This window comes from Xenopus laevis, chromosome 6L, assembly GCF_017654675.1.
Source record: "Xenopus laevis strain J_2021 chromosome 6L, Xenopus_laevis_v10.1, whole genome shotgun sequence".
NCBI lineage: Eukaryota > Metazoa > Chordata > Amphibia > Anura > Pipidae > Xenopus > Xenopus laevis.
Genome location: NC_054381.1, coordinates 94,438,391 through 94,462,454, shown reverse-complemented (window position 1 = coordinate 94,462,454; position 24,064 = coordinate 94,438,391). Strand labels below are relative to the sequence as shown.

Genomic DNA, 24,064 nt, shown 5'->3' with positions numbered 1-24,064 from the left:
AGCTATTACCATGAAATTTTTTTCTAGTTTTAAATCCATCACTGGAGCCAAAACACATTTACTCCATATTGAAAATAACCTCTCCAACAAATATGTTTGGTAAATCACAAGGCAAGGTGTGCAATATAATAGCTTTCTCTGAATACATGCTAGAGACCCTTTCAAGCAAATAATAGAAAGTGTATGCTGTTTTTATACAATGCATGCAATAGAAAGATAGGAGTTACATTAAATTTTTAATTTCACACTACATTACTAGCAAGAGGGTTGATAATATAATTAAATTTTAGGACCCCCTCAAATATGAAGACATGGGGGTCTAAGGACAGGTGACAATATTTTAGTTTACATTTTAGACACTCCAATCTCTCTCTCATGGACCCCTGTTCTCCATTATCGGTGCTGTGGAATATAAATCATTTAGTAATATATGGTAGAACTCTTGCATTTGCAAGAATGACTGGTGGCTAGTATAAACATTAATGAACACCTTATAATTATTTGTATTAATGTGTACTCACCAGTGTTTGCACAATTGCATGATTTGTAGCATTCATGTGAGCATTGAGAGGAAATGAACATTCTCCACCACAGTAATTGGCTGCGTATCCTTTTGGTGCAATAATCCAGTCCTATGAAGCAAAAGATTCATAGAAAACTGGTGTTAACCAATATATCACATTGTATTAAAAGATTTTCAGTGCTCCACCTATAATTGTGTCAAACAATATGACAATGATAGTTTGGTAATATAACCTATGTGAAAAACGCCACCATTATACATGTTTTAATAACATATGATATGTATTATCGGTATATATTTACCATCAAAATCATTTGGCAATATTATTAAATGATATAGAGTAACAGACTATGATAATTGATGGTTGTTTTTAACATGCATAGATGTCACAGTCATAATCAATTTTGATATTAATATTTTACTCCCATTATTTAACTTATTCACTTATTTATAATATATATTTTTATAAGTAGATACTCTTTACACTTGAAATTATATGTTTATGTACACTTGAGATTATTTATATCACTGTATATATGACCAAGAAGTTTAATGAATTGTCACTTTTAATTTTATATGCATATGCACTTTATCTTTATACATTGATTGACATGAATTTGTTACCTTATTTAAACACGAAAACACGCGATGTCCACTAAACTCTGAGGAAGTGCCGAGGGTAGAGGCATGAAACGCATTCGTTTTTTTGCACACCCACTATATATGTCACATAGTATGTATGCGCATAAAGCCGCATTGATATTAATACCTGCTCCTCCCGTGGATATGCCAGTCAGCGCTGATAGTGTGTAAAGTTTTTTGTGAGAGTCTCAACCTATAATACTTCAGTTTCCTCATTAAACTATATTTCAGCTGTCCAAATTCATAACAAATGTATGCAGATAGTGCCTTTGCTCACATGCTATGCTGTAGGAATACAAATAAACTGAAAGGGACTGGAACAAGAGTTGCACAGGGTCTGGCATGTGGGAACCTGCAGTTTATAGGGTAATTAAACATGTAGTGAGGTCTTGGAAATCTATGAACTTTGAAGGTTATATTTCCCTTTTTGCAAGCTTAGCGTGGAACTTACTAGCAAGCAATAAATGGGACTGCATAAGACCATTACTGCATCGAAATATGGATGTTTTGCTTTCAAAAAGCAACAGCACTTCACAATCAAACTGTTTCAGATAAGCTATTGTTTGTCCTACTCAATGTAACTAAAGGAGTCGCAACATGGGTTAGCCACGCTTGATTTTTTACTATTGAACGTTGTTATCATATCTACCACTTGGTGGGGCATGGGAGCACTGTTAGCAATGCAAGTGTCAGGGAGCAGTTATCTGGTTATCTTCCCATTGTTCTGTTGATGGGCTGCTGGGGTCGGGAGGTTGGTAATATCACTCCAACTTGCAGTGCATCGGTAAAAAGTTACTGAAAGCACAAGTCACATGGCTGAGGGCACCTAGAAAACTGGAAAACATGTCTAGCCCCATGTCAGATTTCAAAATTCAACATAAAAAAATCTGTTTGCTCTTTTGAAAAACAAAATTCAATGTAAGATTCTGCTATTAACTGATGTATTTTGTAAAAAGCATGTTTTCGCATCATAGATTCATTTTACGAGCTACATTAGAAAAACAAGGAATAGTGACAACTCTCCCATGCTTAGGATCTGAAATGGTAAACATTTCAGATTCACCCAAGGGAGGACTTCTGTTCTTTCGCTACATCCAGTTCCTATTGTTATATTTAGGATAATTTAAGGACATATATCCAACAAACTCAGCCCTAAGGTCATATAAATAAAATGTACCTTTTTTTTAAAAATTTTAACTGGTGCTATTTATACACAAAAAACTTGGAAAACGGATAGGCACCACTCCGGAACACCAAGTCAAACAGTCAATGGAATCCAGGAGCAAAAATTTTGAGTAGTAGAAAAAAGTCTTTATTTTACATTATGTATAAAACGAAAAGACTATTCCATTGACTGTTTGACATGGTGTTCTGGAGTGGTGCCTGCCTGTTATCCAAGTTTTTCGTGTGTTGCTCCCCTTTGCTGAAGGTGTGGGGCATGAGCACCCGGACCCACCGTGGAAAGCTGTAAGCTTGTCCTTTTATCCAAACAATCCATGCTTCCTATGATTCTTATGTATGGTGCTATTTATAGTGTTATGTAGAAACGTTTGTCTCTTTTAATTCAGATGTGTTTCTTGACACATCTTGATGATGATAAAGTATTTTGTAATCAGTCAGATTCTAAGGGGCATATTTATAAGAGTAAAGTTACAGATCGCCCAGTCCGCTAGAGTGAAATACCGCCACTCTCCATTCTAAGAGGCGTATTTATCAAAGGATGAACTTTCACTTTCACCCATTGATAAATGCTCTTTTAAAAGTTCCAAAGAAATGAAAGGAGAGTGGCGGAAATTCACTCCAGTGGACTGGGCGATCTCTAACTTCACTCATTGATAAATATACCCCCAGGATGGGTAAAAACTGGCACACAACCAGAAAGGACCCAGCAGTGACAACATGATATTCTTTTCTTTGGAACCATCTAACATCCAGTTTGTTTTAGTCGTGGTTTTGATTTGTGCATTTTATCTTCGGTCATCATTGCTTCCATAAATGGTTAAAGTCTTTCTAAAATGGCAAAATTTCTGTTAATTTATTTCTACTGTATTTACATATGGTTTTACTGCTTTTGTCCTAGTGTATGATGGAAGTATAATTGAGTCTGGAATGGAATTCCATGATACGGCAAGAAGCCACATCCATTTGTAGGGGAACATAATTTACAGAGGATATGAGTGGTAATGCTTGATTAGATGAGTAGCTTTCATTCTGAATGTTAGCTCCATTATTCAGGAAGGCTGCTGCTTCAATGATATCTTGACCACATTTCCTCACACAGTGCACAATATTGTTTTTGAAGGCATACTGTGAAATGAAAGACCTCAGAGGATATTAAATGGGGGATTTATGCAGGTGACGGAAAGCACTGATGAAGAAAAGAAAGACCTTGAAGTTTAGCTGAACATCTTGTGTCACAGTGGGAAAGCAATTCTCAGCATATATCATTTTAACATCACAATTCACTTTATATTTCAGGAATGTTTTAAATAATGTCGTTGCTGTACATGAAATTGTGCCTCTGTATTGAAGTTTACTTCCTGCTGTGTAGGTTGGGATCAGGGTTTTAAAAGTAACAAACACGCCATTAATGTCATACCAAATCAGCATTCCAACATTTGTGTTTGTTTGAAACTAAAAACGAGGTCCAATAAATGTGCAACTGTTCCTAAAAACATATTTCCAAAACACATTTCCATTTTTCTCAAAGGGGTGTTATGAGCCCTTTATTTTTTTATTATTTAAATATGCAACAATAAATTGCTTTGGTAAAATTGGTGTTGTAGTTAATTTGTGACCAGCATTTTAACAGGTTGTTGACCTTTAATTAACTTTTAGAATGTTGTAGAGAGTGATATTCTCCAATATAACCAATATTGCAACTGTTTTTCATGTTTAGTTTTGAGTTATTTAGCTCTTTATTCAGCAGCTCTCCAGTTTGCAATTTCAGCAAAAAACAATTACTCTAGCAACCATGCATTGGTTAGAATAAGAGACTGAAATATGGTGTGACATCACTTCCTCCCTGAGTCTCTCCCTGATCAATTACAGCTCTGAGCTCAGATTACAGCAGGGATGGGAGGAGGGAGGGGGAGAGCAGCAAACTGAGCATGCTCAAGCCCTGCCCTGAAGGTTTATGCTGAAAACAGGAAGTCTGATACAGAAGCCCACGTGTACACAATAAAAGGAAATAAATGCTGTGTTTATTTTGACAGTGGACTCAGAGCAGCATTACATTGAGGGGTTACTGGTGTATTTATATAGACCTTTCTGAAAAAGCTTACTTAATTTTAGCCTTTCCTTCTCCTTTAAGAATGACTATGAAGTCAGTGGCAAATTAAAGGAAACATCAGAATGAGAAGGGAAGATATGGAAATCAGTCCTGTACCTGATTTAATGAAGCAGTAGCTAGGGCCATTAATAAAAAAAGCTAAAGACTCAGATCCTTAATGTTTTGCCTACTGTGACCACAGTACGACACCAGTAACTGTCAGAACACGTCTGGTAAGGTTCTACAGAGAGGAAGTTTACTCAAGGTGTTGATTTTTCACAGGAACATTAGCCTAGGTTTTGTTGATATTGATGTCTAGAGGAAAGGCTCCTTTAACCAGGGACAGCTGTGGACAGTACGTGATCAGGACACACTGCATCAACATGTAAGCCAAAATGAATTAGCAACTCTGAAAGAGCTGACTGCCATTATCAATCTAGAACATGTGCATCATGCAGAGCCCTGTTGAGAATGTAACAGATCACTATACTATGTTCAGAAAGCAGCAAATTTTATATATGATCAGAGGAAAATTGGAATTATTTGATTAAAGTCTATGGGAGATGGGTTTCAGAGTTTTCTGGATGATGGGTTCGAAATAAGGGCATATATATATATATATATCTTATTTGAACTCAGATGGACTGTTTTTACAGGATGATTTGTATGGATGTGTGTATGTGTTATTGTAATTTACGGTAACATGGAAATAGGAGACAATTTATCAATGGTCAAGATTTCTATTACATTTCTTTATTTCTAAATTTTTCTTCTTGCTGGTGTTATTTCAGTGAAAAAGATTAGGGAGCTCGCAATCCATTTAAACTAACGGTAACATCACTTGATCAAAAAGTTATCAAGAATTCCTTTTGTTTTACCACTGAATGTTATGGGAACCTAAAAATTGTATTGGGTCAAATGAAAAAATACTAGAGAATTGTGTTCTGCGACATTTCTCAAGCATGGACTTCAGGAGAAAAATCTCGATAAATATGCCCCCTTGATTGGGTTTCTGTGGGACAGGAGTGGAAAAAAAAGCTTAATTCTTTTCATGGGAACATTTCATTTTACTTAGAAAATATAATTAAAAGTTATAATAATTTACAAATGTAATTGTTTACTAGAATTTAAAAATATAAAAATACATGTTGATCTTTTGAAAAACTTTTTGGGTCTAATTTCTCATTAAAGAGAAAGTACTGGGGCCAACTGTAGCCAAGCAAATCACTAACACAACGCTATACAATATTTTGAATAGATGATACAAGTATGGGAACTGTTATCCAGAATGATCGGGACCTGGTGTTTACCGGATAACGGTTCTTTCTGTAATTTGGATCTTCATACCTTAAGTCTAGTAGAAAATCAAGTAAACTTTAAACAAATCCAATAGGCTGGTTTTGCTTCCAATAATGATTAACTATAAATTAGTTTGGATCAAGGGAAAAAGGAAATCAGTTTAAAAAATCTGGATTATTTCAATAAAATAGTCTATTCCATAATTTGGAATAACAGGTTTCTGGATAACAGATTCCATACCTGTACGTAAATGTTTATATAATTGTTGCTCACCTGCCACCCCAAGTCTTGAAAGCTAACATACAATTCATGCTTCCGGCATGCTGTTTTAAGCTCACTGCTGTTGTAGTCTGGTAGAGAAAAGAAAAAGAAAATGTTTTTAGAGCATTGCAATGGAAATTATATGTCTTCTGGTGGAATATGGGAAAGAAACAACTGAGATCATTAAATAAAAGTGTTAGAAGAAATGCCCCCTGTTGGATACAACTTACTATTTACTGTTCCCTATGTTTGTTACCTTAGGTGGCTGTCCCTTTTTATCATATCATTTAACCTAGACATGTAATCCATGGGCTTTCTTGTACATAATATTTTTTTGTATGGCTATGGGACCTGTTATCCAGAATGCATGGGACCTGGGTTTTTCTGGATAATTGGGTTTTACCATAATTTGGATCTCCATACCTTAAATCTACTAAAAAATATTTAAACATTAAATCAACAAAATAGATTTGTTTTACCTCCAATACGGATTAATTATATCTTAGATGGGACCAAGGACAAGGTACTGTTTTATAATTACAGATAAAAAGGAAATTCTTTGTAAATATTTGAATTATTGGATTAAAATGGAGTCCATGGGAGATGGCCTTCCTCTAATTCAGAGCTTTCTGGATAACAGGTTTTTGGATAACGGATCTCATACCTATACCACCAAAAACAAATTGTTACAAAGCCATCTATTTACATTGCAAGGGCCTTCCCCAGAGGAGGATATGAGTCGGTCTATTCCTTACTCAGAGTATGTCTGAAAGCCAATGTACAGTGTAAAACAGAGAACCTGTCATAATGGTACTAAATATACATTACAAGGTAAATAACTGTTTAGCATAGAGAGTATTACTTTCCAGCAATGGAATCAGGCTGCAATGGAATTTATAACATTGGAAGAATAATGTAGGTTGATCTGACTTTCTCTTCCTATTTGCTGTAACTCCTAAATGAAAATAATGACATTTTGCAGTTTATCTGCTATGTTCCCTTTTTTGGTCAACAGCTTGAACCAGGCTGAATTGTAGGTTTTAATCCATGTTCATTTGTCTTTTACTTCTCCGCCAGCCACCATTTCTTACAATTACTAAACTGTAGAAATAAAAGTAATATGCCCATGATGTATTTTCCTTTACAGCACTTCTTCTTTCAAATAATTGTAGAATGATATATGTTTGTTGAGTTCCATATATTTGAGTAGTTTCCCCACTGAGAGAAACATAAACTGTTTTGGTTGCTCTACATATACCTCAGGGTGTATAACCAGTCATGACTAAATCCTTAACATGTGTAGATTGTGTCACCTCCAACCTCGCCTGCAGTAGCCAGTTCTGCTAGACATGAATCTGCTACCACAACACAGCATTAAAGACAAGACAAAAGGTCTACCGCCAAAACCACACTTAAGTGTAAAAACATCTGCTTTAACAAAGGACTGCCTGCTTAGATCAGGTTTCTGAGTTTTGGCTGGCTTCTACGAACTGAAGGACACAGCCTTCTCACCAGGAGTAGAATTTTAAAACAGAAGCTCTGCTTTTCAGTTTAAGTTATTTACCTGAGGGATAGCTTATATTTCGTAGAATCTGATTGAGTAATCAAAACACTTGGATCCAATCAGTTTTATTCAGAGCTGGAAGAGGCACTACTGAAATTATTCTGAGGTTTCCCTTGGCTATAAGTCTCAGTGCTGGGGGTACTGTGCCTACAGCAACTGGAACAGCCAGTATCACAGGTCTTACATTTTGCCCAAAGAATCATTGCAAAATGAGACTATTGTGTTAATCCAGGAGGCTTGAATAACTACTAAAGAAATAGCCAGAGATGTTAGTGTTTAATTGTAAAGTATCTAAACATTATTCTTCCCATATAGTAAGATGATGTTGTTTCTCTTGCTTTATCAATAGTATACAAATAAATTATGTTGTTCCCTTGCTGCTCAAACAGCAGAAATTTTGCAAGATTTATTGGAGTCAATGAGAAGGCAAAATTACATTGCAGTTAAGGCTTTTCAGCTCTGCAATAGTATATACATTGCCCTACACTGTTTAAGAAACTCGTTTCCACTATGCTGCAACTATTCTTCATAGATTAAAGGCTCCCAAATTGTCCAGTCAACTCCTTAAATAGACGGGGGAGGGCTCCCATCACATTGGAAATGATGGGATGAAAAACTCCACTACAGGAAACAACACAAAGTTTGCCACAAAACTACTGGGCAAAGTGTGTTTAATCAATTAAAACTCTGGCATGAGAATGAGCTCTTAGTAGGGTCCATCAGGTTAACAGTATTATTCACAAAGAACTGCAGCTTTTCTTTGTGGGCCTTTGCTGAGTTTATTACAGCTAAAAAGCTAACTGGGATGTGGGCACAGGTCCATATAGGTCAGGGGTCCCCAACCTTTTTTACCCGTGAGCCACATTTAAATGTAAAAAGAGTTGGGGAGCAACAAAAGCTTTAAAAAGTCCCTTGGGGTGCCAAAGAAGGGCCGTGATTGGCTGTTTGGTAGCCCATATGTGGACTGGCAGCCTACAAGAGGCTGTACTTGGCAATATACTTCATTTTTATGCAATTAAAACTTGCTTCCAAGTCTGGAATTAAAAAATAAGCACCTGTTTTGAGGACACTGAGAGCAACATCCAAGGGGTTGGAGAGCAACATGTTGCTCACGAGCTACTGGACCCTTCCAGTATGGTGAATGGCATGATAGGTAGCCCAGAGGATTGTGTTTAGTGTACCTGTGGAAAGCATTCACTGTAGTGCTCTTTGGGTATTGTTAGATTATCATAGCCTAAGATACTTTGTAGAGGTTATTATGTTGATATTTATCAAATTGTTCTTATTGTCAATTAAACGGTGGCCTTCTTCCATACCAAACTTGAATCTCTCTTTATTATGGATTCATTATTTTCTTTCACGGGACCAAGGACATTGGTGTGGTAGGTACAGTCACTTGTTTTTCACTCGTGCCTGAAATATGACTTGATACTGTCCAAGTCATATGCCTTATAGCTCTCATAATTCCACATTAAAAAGGAATGTTTATGAAAAATGTATGGCGAAGGGTTGCAATTACAGTATAATAGCCGTATGTATCCCAGATACATGATACAGAAAGACTTCATGGTTGAATAGTGATCAGTTGGAATATTGCAGTACTCCATTAGGAGGTAGTATTCAAAGGGCTACCTTTGGATGAAACTCCATTTAGTTGTAAATGGTAAAATGAAATATGCCTCATTTACGTCTGATATGACAGTTGTGGGTCACATAAATTTCCCTACAGTCAGTTGTGCAAATAAAGCCATTAATTAAAGGTACTTGCATATAAGGGTGGTATTTGCAATCTTAGTGCTTTTGTGTAGTGGCACCTGTCAATGCTCTGTCCAACGTTTTTCCTATTCCGAATCAAGTTACAGGAACTGACACAGGTGAAGCCTGGAGCTACCGCCACCTTCAAACCAGGTGGTAGCTCCATGGTTCCCAGAGCACCCTGCATCAGTTGCTCCAAAAGTATAGGGTGCACACATCACTCACATGACCAAATGTCTGAAATGATGCCAACCAGACCAGAAAATATTCAGCACTGTTGAGTACAATTTATGATGACATGTGCTAATCTTAGAGCATCATCTGTACTTGCATTTCAAGAGCAACAATGCTGGAATTGTGGAAAAAAATTAGGCATTGTGGGTAAACAAAAACATATTCACTGTGGCAAAAAATTGCACTTTGCACAGAGTGGTGTGATAAGTAAATGAGCCCAATGGTCTCAAAAATGGGTCGATCATTATGATCCTAATGATAAAGCACACGTGTGCTGCTCCACACATGCAATTAGCAAATGTGAAAATTATCAAGTACAGATATGGGAGCTGTTATCCAGAAAGCTCGGGACCTGGGGTTTTCCAGATAAGAGATGTTTTTGTAATTTGGATCTTTATACCTTAAGTCTTCTAGGAAACCATTTAAAAATTAAAAAAAACAATAAGCTGGTTTTGCTTCCAATACGAATTAATTATATTTTAGATTGGATCAAGTACAAGGTACTGTTTTATTATTACAGAGAAAGAGGATTTTTTTTTTACAAATTTCAATTATTTTATTATAATGGCATCTGTGAGATGGCCATCCCATAATTCAGAGCTTTCAGGATACCGGATCCCATACCTGTAATAGCATCTGCATTAGTAAACTGTGCACAAGTCGCAGTACACTCAACTCAATTTTTCTATTCATTTTCATTTCTAAGGTACTTTTAGATTCTTATTTATCAATGGGTGAAAGTCAGAGTTCACCATTTGATAAATATCAAACTAAAAATCCCATAGAAATGAATAGAAAGAATTTTACTGTGGTAGGTTTAATAAATCTGCCCCTTAAAATAAAAGGTTAAATACAGCAACCAGACTGTACTTAGGTAATGCCAAACACTTATGCTTGATTGTAGGCTCACATAGACAGACATAAGGAAAGATGTAAGAACACAGAAATGCAAGATTTATGATTGTGAAAGAATGTGCACAAGTGTCAAACATTTTAGCACAAATGTGCATTACCCTAGTTGACAGTAGGTGCATCTAAAATGAGATCAGTTTATGTTACAGATGGAAACCTTGTGCTATTGTAAGTGAGCAATGCTGTCCATGGCTAATTTGCTATATAAACCTTGGATGCTGGATTCAAAAGATGCAATAAATTGCTTTATCCCAATTGAATGTGTGACTGATTTATCTATTTTTTATATCACCCAAAAAAAAGTGCTCAGTGCAAAAATACAAAATGTACATGCAGAGTACAGGGATGTACCTTCCTTGAAATAGAAAAGGCTCTACAATATCTTCAGAATCCTTGACCAGAAGGCTACTTAGGACTCTAAAGTCCTTTATCAAAGTTAGGGAGGACCCTTTTCCTGGTGAATAGTCACAGAAGAGACCTTCAGACCCTCCTTTGCCTCATGGCTAGAGAGAGACCCTTTTCTCGTGGGTTTGGCCTAAGCTTTCTTCAAGCAGTGGGCAGGGAGGGGAGAATCCTAATGGGCACACATCCCTCCCCTAGGTCTTCAGGGCCAAGCTCTAATAGGTCAACTGAGCTCCAAAATTCAAGGTAAAGAAATATATGTAAAAAGTGACACATGGAAGGTATGATAAATAAAGTGCCTGGAGCTCTAGCCTTTTTTTCCACTTTGCCAGAAGGCAAGAGTGAAGAAATAAAAAATACAAGGCTTAAGAAATATTTTTAAAAAGTAACACATGAAAATTATAATAAATAAATATAAGTGCCTGGGGCTCTTGCCTTTAGCTGAAAATATGATTTTTCCCTCGCTTGATTAAAAAACTTCTGAAATATCCTTTGGAGCAGGGAGGATTAAGGTAGATCACTCCATAAGGAGCGGTGGACTAGTTCCCTCCTGATAAGAACAGATATGGCTGATTGTCATTGGATGATCCCCTTACTTCTTTAATGAAGTTTGAATAACTTAACTTTAGAGATCTAGTGGAAGAATTAATGGGGAGTTTTAAAGAAGGACTATATACGGGCCATTTTCCTGCATGCGTCAGTATACCTTTAGGAAAATAAAGAAGGACAGGAAACACTATTATAGTATATTGCTGCCATTTTTCCTCCAGTGCAGCTATAGAAATAACATAGTACAGGAAATCATTTTTTTCTGGCTGCTGACTTTTTTTACTCATCGTTTGATCAGTCTAGGCTTCAGAGGCTCAAACAAGAGCCTGATATTTAGAAATAACTCAGTATGAAGGATTCAGTTAGGAAACCATCTTAATGGCAGGTCACAGCTGTTTCTTTTAGCAGTGACACTTGCTTTTTATTTTAAAGAAAACAAATTCTGACCCCATGTTTTTTTTCCCCCTCCCACATATACATCTGAGGCAATTTCGAATTTCCTACAGCTTTTTCCTAAGTTAAGTGCTGGCAAAGAACACATAAATATTTATCAAGGCTGATTTTCCATGGAAAAAAATCATAACGAATGGAATATTACACTGCAGGGAATTATATCAGGTTTAATTTCTATATGTAAGAGCTATCAGCCAGGTGGGATGAGGAAACACCCCGAAGGCAGACGCATCAAATGAGGTCTTCAAGCAACTCTGAAATAAGGAACTTTTTCCCATAATTGACAGTTATTGCAAACATAAATCTGGGATTATAATTACTGGCTGACTAATATTAACATAAATGAAAGACTGGGAAAACTGAAAAAAGGAAATGTTAGGGATGCTGTCCTCTTGCATTAGAGCTTAGTTTAATCTGATGTACTGGGAAGCTGGTTTGAATGTATTAAGTAAATTCCAAGTCTACACAAACACATGGATTAATATGGTCTTTATACTGACTGAGAAGCTAAAGAGTTTTACGAAGGTCAAAACCAGACCCCCAGGAAATAGAAAATAAAAAACATATTTTTATATAGGATCCTGCATTTCAAATCTTCTAGCTGGTTATAGAATGAAAAACTAAGCACAATTGTAACCTTATTAAATAAAGAAGAATATAACTAGGTTTCACAATCCCTCAACCATTCTTGCTAACTAAACAAAGGGGTAAACTAACTATGACCCCATTACACACAGCATGAACGGGCATGTTCATTTAAAGAGCACTCGCTCCTGTGGTCTGTCGGAGCTCTGTGTTTAGATTGGAATGATGCCCAATTAGGGGCGGAAGAGGTTTGGTTATGCTTTTTGCTGTTCCCGGTGAGTTATGGTGCAATGATCCTTTATTATGGCTGCTGATAGAGTTAAAATTCAGATACAGTATACAGGTATGGGACCTGTTATTTAAAATGCTCTTTGGATCTTCATACCTTGTCTACTAGAAAATCATTTAATCATTACATAAACCCAGTTTGACTGTTTTACCTCCAATAAGGATTGATGTTGTAACATATGGTATCCCAAAACCCAGAGTAAACCCCAAGGTCCCGGTCACGGCTTGCACTTCTGCCTATAGCAGCTGCCTTTGGCTTCGGGAGAAGCCCTCTGCTACTCGGATGCCGCCAGGACTTAACGTAAAAGGATCAAGAGGAAAGCTCTGGGCAGGTGAGGAAACCGTAACGTATAACTGGAACATAAAAGAAGAGAGAGATCAGGGGACAGGTCAGGTCTAAACCAAACAGACTGTATGGTACCAATTCAGGAAGCAGAAGTGTAGTCAAGGTCACAGGCCAGGGTCATACACAGATCAGAAGTGCTGTACCAAATCAGAATTACAAAGAATTGTCAGACAAAGACTGGGGCAGTGTCCGACTGAGACACCAGAGGCCCACCAAAAAATCTCACACCAGGGGCCCACTCGCAGTACTATTATTCTTCCTTTCCTCACTCAACCTCACCTCTATTCTCCTAGTCTTTTTCTTTACATACTATATAATCTATTATTCCATCTATTTAGCCTTTTTGTTCTCATGGATATAGGGAATGGCCATGAAATATGCCAAATGTTTAGCAGCATGAGGGCTCACTTACACCTGGGCTCACTGGGAGTCCGACGCTGGACAGGGGTCAGTTCAGGCAGCAGATTGTCATGGTCATGGTCAAGGCCAGTTGTCAATAACAGGATTAGACTGTGTATCGCACCCAGGAACTATGGAACATAGACCTATAATGCTGCAAAATCAAATCTATAACAGAGGTGATCACAGACTATATCACTAGGGCAATAGTATGAGAAGGTGGGTTCCAGATGATCAGATGGTAGTTTACTAATGGAGTCACAGGAATTTATTGCAGCTCAATATTAAAATACAGTTCTAGTGTATAATGTGCTAATAAATGCTATTTCAGAGAAAAAATAAGAGAATCTTTCTGGTTTTGTCACGTGAGGGATGCAATCCATAATGTCACACATCTGTAATACATTTATGGGGCAGAACCATTGTACTTTTAAATCATCGTCTTTTTGTAATCCTCTATAATTAAATCTAATCTTTCAAATCCCAGGCCTGCAAGGAATAGCTAAAGAAAAACTTTAAAAAGTTCCAGTGAAACAGCGGAATTGGTTGAGGAATTCTAAACATATTACCACTGCAATAATAATGAGTCATTACACAATGCAATACTGATGCACAGAGCTTCAGGAATCATGGCAAGATCAGATGTGCATAATTGCCATAGGAAACCCATATATTTTAACTCTTGGGTTAATGAGAGGCATGCAGAGGTTAATGTTGAAAATTCAACAAGCTTGTATTACTTTGATGGAATTTAATTCTGAGCATGCAGTCAAGATGTGCTTTCTTTGGCTTCTTGTTAATGAGAAGCAGAGCAGAGGGATCTAAGTTGAAATGTGTATGGCTACATTTTTGTTTAAAAGAGATTTTAGCCTCCACAGTACAGACTAATAATGAGCAGGTGCAAATAGGACTGCAGTTCTTGTTTTGAAACAATGGGGACTGAGCATAATTCTGCATTGATTCTATTATATATTACAGGCAGTGGACCTGTTATGCAGAATGCTTGGAACCTGAGGTTTTCTAATAATGGATCTTTCCGTAATTTGGATCACCATACTTAAATTCTATTACAAAATTATTGAAACATACCCAATAGAATTGCTTTGCATCTAGTAAGGAGATTAATCTTAGTGCAAGGTTCTGTTTTATTATTACAAAGACATTTAGAAAAAATGAATTATTTGATTAAAATGAAGTCTATGGAAGATGGCCTTCCTGTAATTTGGCACATTCTGGATAATGGGTTTCCGGATAATGGATTCTATGCTTGTATATATTTTTCAGTCTGTGCAGCACAGAACAATTTTGAGGACAGTAAGGTTAGCAAGTTTCTTTTTTATATTGTTGGAAATGTTTACTTGCTACCACTAAACATTATCTGTCCTGTCAGAATAAAAGTTGCTTAAAGGAAAACTATACCCCCCAACCAATGTAGGTCTCTATAAAAAGATAGAACAGCTCATATGCAAAACCCTGCTTCATGTAAATAAACCATTTACATAATCATATACTTTTTAGTAGTATGTGCCATTTATTAATCATAAATAGAAAATTGCCATTTTAAAAAATAAGGGTGCCCCCTGGGATCATAGGATTCAGGGTGCACACAAACAAACTATAATTGTTAGGTCTCATGAGCTAATTAACAGACAGAGTTCTGTCTTTTGCTTCCACACTTCTTCCTGTTACAGTTAGAGTTGAAGTATTTCTGGTCAGGTGATCTCTGAGACAGCACACAGACCATCACGAAATGGTGGTTCAAGGCAAGAGATGTAAAAGGGCAATATTTACTTAAATATATATTCTAGTTTGGTAAGATTCTTTAATATGTCACTTAATTTGGTATAAACTAACTGTTGCTTAAGTGTTCATTTTGGGGGTATAGTTTTCCTTTAAGTATGTTAGACTTTTTCTTCTGCCCACAAACTACCAGCAAACTTCTTCCCAGGCCGGATTTTGGGCTTCAGTGCGCCTAGGCCGCCTGGTGGATCTCACGAGCGCACCACCCTCCCTGAAGCTTAAAGGAGAACTATACTCCCCAAACAATGTAGGTCTCTATAAAAATTTATTGCATAAAACAGCTCATATGTAAAACCCTGCTTCATGTAAATAAACCATTTTCATAATAATACACTTTTCTAGTAGTATGTGCGATTGGGTAATCATAAATTTTAAAAAACAAGGGCATTTTAAAAAACAAGGGCCGCCCCCTGGGATCGTATGATTCACTGTGCACACAAACAAACCAACAGACCATACATGTTAGATCACATGAGCTAATTAACAGACAGAGTTCTGTCTCTTGCTTCAACACTTCAACACTTTCTGGTCAGGTGATCTCTGAGGCAGCACACAGACCATCACAAAATGGTGGCTTGAGGCAAGAGATCATATATTTACTTAAATATATATTCAAGTTTGTTAAGATTCTTTAATATGTAACTTAATATGATGTAAGCTATCTGTTGCTTAAGGGTATAGTTTTCCTTTAAGCACATGTATGTGTAGGAGCACTGGTCACTCGGCCACTTATGGAGGTAATATGCACTTACAGTATATCCCAATATTTCCAATTGGAACTCACATAACACTGCAATGTGCAATCAATGTGTCGTTTTATTCAAGAACCCAGTAAAAGTTTCAGGGCAATTGAAGAAGGGGGTTGCCCCAATATGTTTGGAAATTGAAGGTAGTAAGATATTTAGGAATTCATGTAAGTACTGGTTTTAGGTATGCAATTTATAATTATTCAAGAATAAGGCCTGATAGTATATAGTAACCTTGGCTTTGTAACATGCTAAATTAATATCCAGTTCCCTGCATGTGCTGATTATTTAATTTGAAATTTGCAATTTACCAATTTTTACAATTTTATTTCCTCAGACTGGAAGTGTGTAGAGAAGAACTTGGCCCATTCTTTGTGTAGTAGAAAATTGTTACAATAAATGAATGGATAAAGCCATTTTAACCCTTCGCAATCAGTTCAGCCTGGCTTTTGGATTTGGTTGAATTTGAATCCTACTAAAAAAGGTTTGGATTCAACGAATCCAGGATTTGGGGCATCCCTACAAATTTTAGAATTTTTTTTTTAACTTGATATTTTACCAAACTCTAATGTATGGTTATTTGTTAAAAAATCAAATCTGAAAAACTCTATCAATGTAAACTGTGGAAAAAACTTGAATGCATCAAATTTGCATTCTAACCATCATTTTAAATGGGTCTACAAAATGTAAAAATCTCTTAAAACTAGGACAAATCTTATTGACTTCTACATGAACTTGCAAGATTTTAGATGGCAAAGTTTTATATTCGAGTTTTTCAGATTTTCTTTGCTTAATAAATTTCTAAAATTCAAATTTTGGAATCCATAAATCAAACTTAGGAGCGTTTGCCAAAAAATTTTGAATTGTGGAAAAAATGTAAATTTGAACATTGATAAAACACTCCCTTAAAGTCTTTCTGTGTCCAATTCATGTTGTAACAATTGTAACTGAATTAGAAATTTGGATTAAAACGTTAAAGGGCAAAAGCCATTTTACCAGTTATACTGGATACCCTGGTCACATCCTGAGCTTGCGTGTAGCGGTTTCGATTCTGATTTTTGCGTTTGCTGGTTGCAGATCTTGTTGTCCGCAAATGAACTTCACTGGCTTTGAAAAATGCCACCATAAATGGTTGTTTGTCATAGGGACCATCTCTGCCAACGAAACCTGCAGCTTTCGTATTTACATTTCGTCCTGAAAAAGAGGCAGAAGTGATTAAGTCTAGGCTAACAAGGTGGCCTGTTCTTCAGTTAAAATAGTTCAAAGTGCTCTTCTGAGCAATTTTCATTTTTTTATATTAACTGTTACAAATATTTAATATAATGTGTAACAGGAGTTCTGTTGTTCTGTCTGGGTGGGGGCCAGTCAGAAAAGCAAACGTTAATGATGTTGGAAGCATTTTCCATTGCTTCTTTCTCACTTATAATGCTCATGTCACGCTATATTATATAATACAATATATACCGTAATTCATGATTTAAGGCTGATTAGTAATTAATTCAGATTACATTATGTAGCAGGATAGAAACATCTGCATTCTGTATAAACATTAATAGTAAGCCTTCTAGCATCAGCCTCTGTGACAATAAACTAACTGTCTTCTGTTTTGATGATTTTTGATAACCCCTAAGCTTAAAGTCTCAACTGTAGCCCAGAGCACAATAAATATATGCAGTGTCACTGACCCTAAAACAATTGACATTACAAGATCTTCAATAAGGAGCTGCTCTGGACAACATTAACGGCAGCTGGACCTCGGGTTGGGAAAGTAAGTTGAGTATACTGAATATAGCATTTTAGACATATTCTTGTTTAGGCAGTAGCTCTTGTTTAATAAATATTGATCAAGAACCATAGATGTCAGTTCTTCCCTGAAACATTAGATTGTAAGCTCTTGATGGCTGATCCCTCTAATTGTCCAACTTTATAGAATACCATTTTTCATTTTGTCTCCCTCTTCACTGAAGGCATATTTATTTGATAAAATTGACATGACCAGAATTGGTGCCATAGATATCAACATACCTCCCAACATTTTGGAAGTTAAAAGAGGGACAAAAACTTTTTCCCGCACATAGCGTAGCAATTTTTTGACCACACCCCTTTCGGTGGCCACACCCCCTAATTACCATGTTTGTTTTACAAAATTTGGCAGGTTATGAAAGTTTGAAAATATTTCTCCTTATCTAAACTGTGTTTTTGTGTCTCAAAATTGTTACAAAGTATCTTATTTGCACCTGTTAGCTGTTCTGGGCTCTCTCCTAAAAGCCAATTAAGTGAGAAACTTTGTTTCTTTTTCTGGCTGTTCAGTGCAGAGAAAAGAGGGACAAATCCAGTACAAATGAGGGACTGCGGGTTGAGCTGTCAAAAGAGGGACTGTCCCTCCGAAAAAGGGACAGTTGGGAGGTATGTATCAAGAACATGTCTGAATTTATTTATATAAGTAAAAAAATCAAAATAGATCTAGTTGGTTGTGTAGTAATCAGAGATATTCTGACCCTAATTAAGAGTTCAGGGTATATAACAATTATTTATGTGTTAAAGGAGACATTTTATATAACCTTCATATTAAGATATATTACTCATCCTTCCTCGAAACATGTAATGATGTGGAAAGAAAAATGTTTTGAAAGCATTTATCTCCTAATATTGTCATTATATCAAAACTGCAGAGAGATCTTTATAGGTCAGAACCTAGGCTGAAATGAGGAGTGGGAGTGTCTCTTCAATCTCCCACAGGAAGTGGACAGGCTGAAATCTGCAGCTGTAGCAGCCAAACTCCTCCCCTCCCACCCTCTGTTTCAGCAAATAGGCATCATTAACAAATGTACATGCACAACTGGACATAATCTATTGTCCATAATATATTGTTATACACTGTGCAACTCTCGGCCTCCATTACATTCTAAACGTTATGCAAACAGTGTAAATTAGTATTTACTATTATGATATTCTAGAATAGCAGCTGTAGGTTTGTTTTCCTGCATATTGATATATGATCAGATGCAGGGAGTTGCAATGGAACAAATGCAGCAGTTCTGGGACAATTTATGTTTAATTACAGAAGTTTGCAAGGGAATAAATGTTCTGGGAGAATTTATGACCAGGTGCTGGGAGTTGCAAGGGAAAAATGCAGCTATTGTTGTGGAACAGTTTATAGTCAGACACAGGGTGTTGCAAGGGAATACATGCAGTTATTCTGGAACAATTTATGATCAGGTGCAGGGAGTTGCAAGGTAAAAATGCAGCTGTCTGGAACATATGATGACCAGGTGCAGGTTGTTGCAAGGGAAAATGCAGCTGTTGTTGTTGAACAGCTTACAGTCAGGTGCACGGAGTTGCAATGGAATAAATGCAGCTGTTTTGGAACAATTTATGATCAGGTGCAGGGAGTAGCAAGGTAAAATGCAGCTGTTCTGGAACAATTTATGTTTAGGTGCAGGGGGTTGCAAGGGAGAAATACAGCTGTTCTGGAACAATGTATATTCAGGTGCAGGGAGTTACAAGGGAAATGCAGCTGTTGTGGAACAGTTTATGGTCAGGTGCAGGGAGCTGCAAGGGGATAAATGCAGCTCTGGAACAATTTATGACCAGGTACAGGTAATTGCAAGGTAAAAATGCAGCTGTTATGGAACAATTTATGTTTAGGTGCAGAGAGTTGCAAGGGAATAAATGCAGATGTTTTGAAACAATTTATGATCAGGTGCAGGGAGTTGCAAGGGAATAAATGCAGCTGATGTTCTGGAATTGTATAACATTGTATAACAGATGCAGGGAGTTATAAAGGAAAGCCGATAACATGTTGATTGCTTTTTGTATACAACATAATGAATGAACAGGGCAGCAAGGGAGAGAAACAAACTCTGCAGGGTGGGGTTTAATGAACAGGGCCAAGAGGAAGAGAAAGAACAGTGCAGGGAGGGGGTTAAATGAACTGGGCAGCAAGGGAGAGAATCGAACACTGCAGGGAGGGGGTTAAATTAACAGGGCAGAGAGGGAGAGAAATTAACAGTGCAGTGAGGTTAAATGAACTCGGTAGAGATGGAGAGAAACAAACATTGCAGGGAGGGGGTTAAATGAGCAGAGTAGAGAGAGGGTTAAATGAACAGGGCAGAGAGAGGGTTAAATGAACAAGGCAGAGAGAGAGAGAAACAAACACTGCTGGGAGGGGATAAATGAACAGGGCAGGAAGTGAGAGAAATCAATCGTGCAGGGATGGGAGGGTGGAAAGGAACAGGACAGAGATGGAAAGAAAGAAGCAGTTCAGGGAAGGGAAAACAAGCAGTAAAGGTGATCCGATGTCTGCAGGGAAGGACTGAGTGTGACATCACAAACATGCCACCTCCTCTTTCTGCTGCTCTGTAACTTGGGGGTAGGCTGAGCGCATCTGTCAAGCTAATATAGACATTTTTGACCCAAAGCTTATTAAAATAAAAACCATTTCTTCTATTTTACATTATTTTGCATGGTTTGATGCATTGTAAAAATGTATGCTATATGTCCCCTTTAAAATTGTACATTACTCCTTTGCTGTATGTTTAACATTAGTCCCCTTTTCCTAGAGAGGTGTCTGTCTCCATGTAAAGGTAGCCAGACACAGGATGAAAAAGATGGCGACTTGGTCTTTCTGGACTAAGTCCACAACTTATTGACCTGTATATGCTACCACCTAAAAGTGGTAGTATTTGTGTTAGGTATAACATTTTCTTTCAAATAAGAATGATTGTTGTATACTGTAAGTTTAAAAACTTGGTATGCTCACATAAAATGATCTTTCAAGTTTGAATGCAATCCAATACAATGTGCACTCAGTTGGGGTTATTTATGACCTTTAAGGCATGTGGACCAAGTGCAAAGTAGGTGCAACGTGTCTGTATGTTGCACTTTTCACAGTGCAATTGCCGGGGGGGGGGGGGTTGGAAGCTAGGTGCACATCTTTTCTGTCTGCCTAGCCCAAGTCCAGCTCATGAGTGTTTTCTTTGGAAAGGTGCTTGATGGGACATTCTAATTCTGTACAAATGCACTTGAAGGGCAGGATGCCACAGATTTAGAAAGTAGGAAAATATATTATGCTGGCTATCTTTTGACTTTAAAGACTTGTAAGACAAAACGCCCATTGACATTGCTTTTGGAGTGAGGAAAAAACTGGATAAAAAAGCCCATTAACTTTAATGCAATTGGAGTGAGAAAGAAACGTACCCATAGACTAATATATTTTGCTACAAAAAAAGTTGCTGAAACAAAAAGTTAGTCATAGACTTTAATGTGTTTTGCAAATTATATATATATATATATATATATATATATATATATATATATATATATATATATATATATATATATATATATATATATATATATGCAGTGTGTTACATATTTATATTTGTTTGTGTGTATGGTTTCTTTGGTCTAATATGGGTAAGGGATGCTGAAAGATGCAATCAATGGTTGAACTTAAAGGGGAACTCCATGCTCCAAACCAAAATTTGATACAGAGGCCCACATAACACAGAAACCCCTAATATACCCATCACAGTTACCTGTTTCTTCAAAAAGTATGAATAAATGCCATTTTCAATGCTGAAATCCAGCTGTTTAACAGTTCTTTTCTTTCTGCATCATTTGAAATCCTGGCAGGGAAGGAGGGACTAAACACTGATGTTACATATTGTAACAACTTCTCCACAGTTTACAGACAGCATGCAGGAACTACATAACCCACAATGCACTGCACTATGATGTCTCTTTCCTTATCGATATCACGTGTACAGGGAATTGTGGAGTTTGGAGGATGCAGATGGCTGTTGATACAAAGTAATAGTAGTCAGCCAGCTCAACAAAGTAATCAGACAGATCGGCAGGAGAGCAGGGGGCTAGGCTTAGGGAACTGTTCCAAACCATTAAAAATCATGAAAAGTCTGCATATTTTTCTGCATCTTTTTTAATTGATGTATATTGCAAAGTTGATTGAAATTATATCTACTTTTCAAAAAATTATGTTTTGTGGAGTTCTCCTTTAATGGACAGTTGTCTTAGTGATCAATATATATGTGACAGGATCCTCAGACTGTTCCACCGGGACAGGGACTGATGTGAATGATGTATGATCTCTGTAAAGCACTGCAGGATGTCATTACTGTACAAACAAACAATATTATTACAAATGAAACATTTTACCAGACCTTTCTGACAATTTTATATCCACGAACAAGTCGATTTCTCAACCGACCTCATAGCAATGTGGGCCACAAACACTGCAGCTCAACAATCCAATTTCCTACAATTTTGAGATGCAATCTAGGGAATATGATTGCTGCTTTGTAACATTTTGCATTTTTGTAGTCTATTGTGTCTAAATGTAATTTCAGCAGCTTTCAAACACCGCCACCTATACATCCGAAATTCTTGTTTTCTTCATCCTTATTTTTTCTTTCATATGTGAGAAGCCACATAAGTGTTACTTTAAGGATCTTGTGTACAAGAGTAATAAACTGAGCTCTGTAAATATACTTACTGGTGTTCAGTGCTTTTATCTTTAAAGTGGGTATATACCATTCCTAAGCTTGACGAAAAAACAATTTGATCTTTGAATAAAACTTGGTTGGTTGGAGAACACTACTAGGAGATTCATCTGTCTGCAATGTGAATGGTTGATGCAGCAAGTTTAAACATCTAACAACCCTAGTCTAATCTGGCCTATAATCTAGAATGGAAATGTGCAATATTCTGAACCACTGAGCTAGATGATATGTTTCTATAATTCAATTTATTAGCAGGATTGCCATATAATTTATTTTTCCTGGACACATTGAAATAGACTTTATATGAATGACTGCAAGAAGTTCAGTGATGTGCAACTAAATGTTCTAGTTTCTACATAAACCATTTTGTTTACAGTAGAATCATCACTAATCTGCATGATAGCATTTGTACACAAAATGCCAACCTGTTTAATTTTTCAGTAGAATCATAACACCACTGCTCAACTTTATATTTTTACTACCTCCCTAAACAGACGAAGAAGAAGTGGAACAGACCAACCAAAAGAATGAGGTATTTTGTTAGAATAAAGGCAGATTGCTTGCAGTGGAATGGACTAAAGGCTTTTTCTAATGAGCTATGGGCAGTATGTATGTCAACAATATCTGCTTACTTTCAAATGAGGCAGCTGAGACAGCTTTTCCTGTGTGAGGTATTGTAACTACCCTTTGTGGATCTTCTCAAAATCCAACATACACAAGTGTTCTTAGTTAGTTAATATATTATGCCTTTAATATAAGGGTGCCTTGCCTATATCATTGAGATGCTTTAAATTTAACAAAGATAGCAATCATTTAAATGTATTAAAGCCATACGATCCTTGTTATACCCTGACACCTATCTTTTTCAAAGAGGGACTTTGTTAAACACGCACAAGGGTTTTTTCATCTGATGCAGATTCCTATAAAGTGTTATCCATATGTCCTCCTTTAAAGAATGAGAATGGAAACCAAGTAGTGCTGGCACTACTAGAAATCAATCTCCTACAGGTATGGGATCAGTTATCCAGAAATCCATTATCCGGAAAGCTCTGAGTTACGGAAAGGCTGTTTCCCATAGACTCCATTTTATCCAAATTTGGATTATCTAAATAATCCAAATTTTTAGAAATGATTTCCTTTTTCTATGTAATAATAAAACAGTACCTTGTTCTTGATCTGAACTGAGATATAGTTAATCCTTACTGGAAGTAAAACCAGCCTATATTTAATATTTACATGATTTTCTGTAAACTTGGTATGAAGATCTGAATTACGGAAAAACTGTTATCCAGAAAACCCCAGGTCCTGAGTATTCTGGATAACAGGTCCACTACCTGTACCAACAACTTTGGCATAACTATACTATCCCTTGAGCTTACTGAAAATTTAAGAACAATGAATTACAGGGGGGGTTGGATGTAATTACAACAGTCTTACAGTCTGAAACCACTGTGAGCCATTCCCATTCTACAGTATGAAAATTATGCCTATGTTACACAGTATTACAGTAATAA

General features: G+C 36.7%; 1 protein-coding gene across 1 annotated transcript in view; it reads right to left on the bottom strand.

The window, feature by feature from the left end:
• bmp6.L (bone morphogenetic protein 6 L homeolog) overlaps positions 1–24,064 on the bottom strand; it is an 84,847-nt gene that overhangs the window by 1,141 nt on the left and 59,642 nt on the right. Inside the window, exons 4-6 of the mRNA XM_018267784.2 lie at positions 17,026–17,223; positions 6,009–6,085; positions 522–632 (exon numbers count right to left, since the gene is read on the bottom strand). Coding sequence (XP_018123273.1) covers positions 522–632; positions 6,009–6,085; positions 17,026–17,223 — 386 coding nt within the window. The remainder of the gene's footprint in view (positions 1–521; positions 633–6,008; positions 6,086–17,025; positions 17,224–24,064) is intronic.